The 6431-nt window shown below is 36.6% G+C and overlaps 1 protein-coding gene across 1 annotated transcript; it reads right to left on the reverse strand.

The window, feature by feature from the left end:
- Positions 1 to 217: 217 nt before the first annotated feature.
- On the reverse strand, positions 218 to 1588 carry LOC123867717. Its single transcript, XM_045909893.1, has one exon. The coding sequence runs from the start codon at positions 1586 to 1588 to the stop codon at positions 218 to 220; it is 1371 nt and encodes a 456-aa protein (XP_045765849.1).
- Positions 1589 to 6431: the final 4843 nt, after the last annotated feature.

Genomic DNA, 6431 nt, shown 5'->3' on the forward strand with positions numbered 1-6431 from the left:
GTATTCACCGAGCATCTAGATTGATCTTCGCTTCGGATAAAGGTAAGTCCTAAATCCTATGGTACTCTTTTTCCATTTTTAATTTTCCCTTGATCTTTAGTTTGTCCTTCATAATTTTTGTCCTTTAATTTTTGTTGTTCTTTTTGTTCTAGTTGTCCTTTTTGTTCTATAACTTTTGTTCTAGCGTTCTTTTAGTTCTAGTTGTCCTTTTTTTGTTCTAATATTCATTTTTGTTCTTCATAATAATTTTGCTCTGTTTGTTCTTTTCCATTGTGTTCTGTTTGTGCTTACTCTTGCTTAAGGTGTCTTGCTGTTGCTTGTCGTTTTCTTGTGTGTGGTTTTCTATGTTCTCGTGATCTTCTTTCTTATATATGCTTGTTAATATATCTACTTTATTGTTATTCCATTTTTCAGCTTGCTCTTTTAAGGTTGTCTTATCGTTTCTTACGAATGCATGATGTGGTAAGTAGACAGTTTCATTATTTTCTCTGTCATTTATGTTTACAGATTTTATATGGCCTAATTGTAAATTTCTGTTGTGTTCTAATTGTTTCAGATCTAAATTCTTCGATAGCCTTTTGTGTGATAGTTGGGTTTTGGTTACGTTCAGGTGTCGTGTCTGATTGCAACTTTCATCTGTCTTATTTGGTGTTCTTGGTTTGAACTTTTGCTCTACTTCTATCCGTTTTGAATTTTTAGTTTCAGTGACCTGAGCATGCATAACCGATATTTTCGGAGTGTCCTCGTTGTTCTTGTTAAATTGTTCGTTAACTGTGCCAGACAGAATCCACCCTAATGTTGTTCTTTGTGCTATAAGTTTCCCATTACGGCTCTTTTTTATGCCTTCTTGTACTATTTGGCTATAAATATCAGCACCCAACAGCAAATCGATTGCCTTGGAAGTGTTGAAATGGGGATCTGCTAGTTGTAAGTTCTTAAATTCTGTCCAGTCCATGTTATGCACTTGACGTTCCGGTAAAAACGTAGTTATGTTCTTCAGCACGTAAGCTGTGACCTGTATGTTGTTGTCCTGGTTTGTCCTTGATCTTAATTTGATGGTAACTACATATTTTGATCGTATGGCTTTGTTTCCTCCAAGTCCAGTAATCATTCCGCTTACAGGAGTCTTCTTAAGACGCAACAGCTGGACTGCAGCCTCAGTTATAAAACTGGCCTGCGATCCTTGATCTAACAAAACTCTGAGGATATGATCCTTACCAGCTTCAGACTCGGTGTTTATTAATGCTGTAGGAAGTAAAACCTGACCGCAACTGGAAATCCTTTGAGTTGAAAGACATGAAACTATTGGTGGAGTATTAGTTAAAGTGCTAGTACTCTCAACAGGTTTTTCTGCCGTTGAACTGGAAGCTGTGCTCTCGATCTCTTGATGCAAAAGGGAATGGTGACGCAATTTACAAATCCTGCAGGATCCAGGATTTTTGCACTGAGAAGATATGTGATTGCTGCCTAAACAGTTCACGCAAATTGAATTCTTGCCCACAAAGTCACGCCTTGTTGCGATATCTTCACCAGCAAACCTTTTACAAAAACACAATTTGTGTTGCTCTGAACAATACTCACAGCGCATAACTGAGGTATTTGTAGCTATAAAAGACTTTGGTTTTGAACTAGAACCACTGTTGTACTGTACTGAAGGTTTTCTAGAATCTACAAATTCTAAAGCGCGAAAACGGTTTTCCATAAAAGTTTTAAATTGTTCTAAGGTTGGCAATTGATTCGAATCGACTGAACTAGAAATATGTAGCTCCCACTGTTTCCGTGTTTCGGAATCGAGTTTGAAAGTAACAATGTGAATTATAATAATATCCCATGTGCTAACATCAATGTTTATATTTTTTAAGGCATTCAAGCAGTCTATGGTGGTATCTATAAGGTCTTTTAGACCGGATGCTGACTCAGTGTTCATATGTTTAATGCTAAACAAGCGCTTAAAGATGCATTTTGCTAAGTATTTTCTATTGTTGTACCTTTGTTCTAATAGAGACCAGCATCGACTGTAATTTGCACTAGTAATTGGTGTATGCCTTATTAATTGCTCTGCCTCACCCGTTATGTGAGCTTTCAAATAATTTAACTTTTGTACATTGTCTAAATCAGTATTATTGTGAACTAGAGAAACGAATAAATCACGAAATGTTGTCCATTCTGAATAACTACCCGAAAATGTCGGAATAGTAATTTTTGGAAGCTTTACTAACGGGCTGACCTTATCACTATTTGTACTTGACTGACTTTCTGTTGACCTAAGTTGATTTAAAGTTCTGACTAAAAGAGATTTATAATTGAAATAGTGATCTTTAGTAATATCATAAATTTCTTTTACAACATACTGTGTACTTGCTAAAATATCTGGTTGTGAAATTTCAAACAATTTAGCATGATTTGCTCTAAAAGATAACCAATCTGTTTCTAAACTTTCCGATCTAATTTCAACGTATTCTTTGCTTATTCTTTCTTTTGCACTTTTCTTAAAATTGGATAAATCCTTTTTAATTGAATTATGTAAATCTAACTGCACATTTATTAGTCCTTCCATTTTGTCCTCAAATTAAATTAATTATTGATCTACTTAGCTAAAACTTCACCTCTTTACTGACCTATTAAATGTCTACTAAGTATCTTTCAAAATATTTACAAGTGTATGAAATTACGTGAAAATTTTACAAGTGTTTGAAATTTCATGAAAATTTCACAAGTGTTTGAAACTTGTACTATTCTAAGGGAAAACGGACATAGGTTCCCCGTTCCCTCGTTTTTATTGAAATTATACTAAGTCTAAACTAACATGCAATTTACTCTAAGTTAAGATTCTCTAATATATTTACAAGTCTTAAATGTTTATGTTCTTAGCTTAAATTTTCTAAGTGGTTGAAACCATATAAATAAAGTTCAATTTTGCTTGAAATTAAACCGCTGATATAAAGTTCAATTTTGCTTGACAAATAATAATTTGAAGTTTGTACTCACAGTTTGACACTTCACTTTTGCACTCACACGTCACGATGACAGCTGTCAGCTTGACTTTGGCACCTGTCAGACTTGACTTTGACACCTGTCAAACTTGACTTTGACACCTGTCAAACTGGTCCTTGGTAGTCCATCCTTGGCGTACTAGGGTTGTCCTGCTCTGCACCACTCGTCTCGCTCGCTCTCGCTGGTCCACGCTGCTGGCGCCCTCTGCCGGCGCCTGCCGCCACTGCTGGAACCACGTACTCTGGTGTCTGCAGCGATCCACTGCGAGTACGGTGAGTGGTCCACTCCAGTGGACCACTTGTTCTTCAAAAAAGGTCCGGTTCTGAAGGACCAAAATGTTCCCCGCTCCAGCCCGCCGTGCTCTGAGGGACCGCAGGTCGTAACAAAAAAAAACCACGGTTTGTTCTAAAAAGGCCGGGCCGGTTTATTGAACCCAAGGACGAACACACGTTGATAAATATTTTACATGAGTATATATTTCTTACATAGTCGACCAAGACCGCGACACATTGGTCGTACAGCGCCATCTATTGTCTGGTTTGGTAAACAGTGTAATTGGTCTTGAACACAAGTCGAGCGACCGAAGTCGACGTGAGTTACAAATTGCTTACTTTCCTACAATTTCTACTAATTCAATTCAATTCATTTATTTATTCGGACAACAAGATCCATTTTAGTGTTAGTAACAATAAAAAAAACCGGCCAAGTGCGAGTCAGACTCGCGCTCTGAGGGTTCCGTACTCGGGTATTTTTTCCAACATTTTGCACGAATGTGTTTCAATTTTCAAAATAAGATAACTATACCAAGTGGGGTATTATATGAAAGGGCTTTACTTGTACATTCAAAAACAGATTTTTATTTATTTTTATGCATAAAAGTTTATGATTTATCGAGCAAAATGTTGAAATAAATACCCGAGTACGGAACCCTCGCTGCGCTAGTCTGACTTGCACTTGGCCGGTTTTTTCATTTTATAAGTTTTTAAAACTTTATCTTATAATAAAAATTAATCAAATACAATTTTTAATCTTTAAAATGAGTCAGGGTAACTGTTCGGTATTTTAAAGTTCATTTGCCTATCTTTAGGATCAACATGAAGAAGTGTTCGTCAGCTTCTTGAAATAACTTACTACTTAAATACAAGTTACAACATATTAACAAGGTATCATAACATCAGCTTCCAACATAACTTCGGAAATACCGAGCAACATGAATGTTCCAACTAAGACGAACTTCTCGGAGCTTATTTCAAGTTTCTTTACATTTTGTTCTTCATTTTTGAACTATACTCTGAAGAAATCGTAGGTATGTCAGACGTTTGAACTTCATCTTAGGACAATTGTTGTATCCACAAGTCATAAAGTATAGTAGTGCACACATTTTGAGAACTCACTCGCCATATTATTTACTTTGTCAAAAGTACGATATAGACGGCGAGAATATGAGTTTATATTATTATTTAGTAATTTTTTGTCGGTGTACGGCCGACTACTTTCGGACCCATCCGGGTCCTCAAACATTTAAATCCACGTGGAAGAATATGGCATTATTTTATAGAAAGAAAATTATGCCAAATCACACAAAAAAAATCATGTCATGAATAGCCATTAAATTGAATTGCCTGAGACTTGAATACCTGCGGCGCGTCTGAAGACTTCGTTATTAATTCCAAATGGCTTTTATTCACAAAATGTCAAACGTCTAAACTCATTTAGAATTAAGGCTTCTATGAAAGTCTAGAGCCTGATTTCTATAGGTTTGAGACTTCAAGACTTTTAAGATTAATTAATGAGACCTAAAGGCATAGAATTAGCGAATTTCTTAGTATCCACACTCCATCTACTTACTAAAATTAGATGATGCCTGTGACTTCGTCCGTAAGGATTTAAGTTTTTATAAATCCCGTGGTTATCCTTTGATTTTTCGGGATAAAATGTATCGTAGGTATACACCCGTCTCGAAGATGCAAGCTATCTTTGTACAAGATAAGCGTTGCCCGCGACTTTGTCTCCATGGATTAAGGCTTTTAAAATCACGCGGGAACTATCTGTCAATGTGCGAAGGATTTTTTTACATATATGACTTACTAGGGGATGACCGTGGCTTCGCCCGCATGGATTTCGATTTTTTTAATCCCGTAGGAATTCTTTACTTTTCCGGGATAAAAAGTAGCCTATGTCCTTTCGCGGGATGTATCCTAAATCTGTACCACATTGAAATCGGTTCAGCGGTTGGGCCGTGAAAACGTAACAGACAGACACACTTTCGCATTTATAATATTATAGTATAGTATGGGTGATAGTGAATTAGGGGGGGGTTTTAAATGATATTTTCACTAGCAAAAACTTTGTGCCAGTCCACGCACAATTTCATTATCGTAGTATGTACTGTATACACCAATATTTATAACACCATTACTCTGCGCGGGCCTTAAATTTTTTATTTTCCCGTTGCATGCAAAATGAACGTATTTCCGCCGAAAAATAAAATTTGTAGTCTAAGAACTGGTTGAAATTTTTCAGCAAGCACTTGTTAAACTTGATAGGCCTACCGCCGTAGCTTGACAGCTAGAGTGTGTGGTGATAGCCAAGTGGTTAAGACGTCCGTCCGCTTCCTATTCGGAAGGTAGCGGGTTTGATCTCGGGCATGCACCTCTTACTTTCCGGAGTTATGTGCGTTCAAATATCACTTGCTTTAAAGGTGAAGAAAACCTTAGTGAAAACCTGTAAGCCTAAGAGTTCTCCATAATGTTCTCAAAGTGTGAAGTAAGTCAATCTGCACTTGGCGCCAGCGAAGTGAACTCTGATAAAAATTCTTCTACATATTTTGACAGAAGATCCATGCTTAGTAGTGGGCCAGCGATACGTAAATAAAAATTGTTTTATTAGGAAGTACGACTGAGTGAACCCATGCTCATACTCGCACATACTTAAAACTTCCTTAAAATATTCCAAACAAGATTTTTTAAAGATTTAAATACTTTTAAGATCCCCTTCGAATTTATCAAAATTCTCTCTTAGTTCAACAAATAGGTATGCAGCGTATGATTACATACGCTGGTCCTAAAACAGATGTCGGCGAGGATTTTGTATTATTATTCTATGTCCAGCGCAGACCGCCATGTTGCAACTTCGGATTGGACTATGTACTTGTTTTCCGTTCACTCTACCTTCTAAAAAAATCCCACCAGCTCTCCATATATTAATCCCCTGCCATGAAACTTTGCGTGGACAAAGTAAAAATTCATATTATATCACCGAATAGCATCAGACAGCGAAATAAATTAATTACACTAGTGTAGACACACCGCCGGGCACTGACGCAACGCTCTGTACTGAAACGAAAAATATTTATTTGCTTTAAGGTAATTGCTATTTGACAAATCGCAAAAATGCTGTACTTTGAAGTAAATTGTTTATTTTTCTAAAGCATTAAC

Source organism: Maniola jurtina, chromosome 8 (assembly GCF_905333055.1).
Source record: "Maniola jurtina chromosome 8, ilManJurt1.1, whole genome shotgun sequence".
Classification (NCBI taxonomy): domain Eukaryota; kingdom Metazoa; phylum Arthropoda; class Insecta; order Lepidoptera; family Nymphalidae; genus Maniola; species Maniola jurtina.

What these genes read in the sequence shown, in the direction of transcription:
- LOC123867717 (XM_045909893.1), bottom strand. Translation starts at nt 1,588, where the DNA reads ATGCGCTGTGAGTATTGTTCAGAGCAACACAAATTGTGTTTTTGTAAA.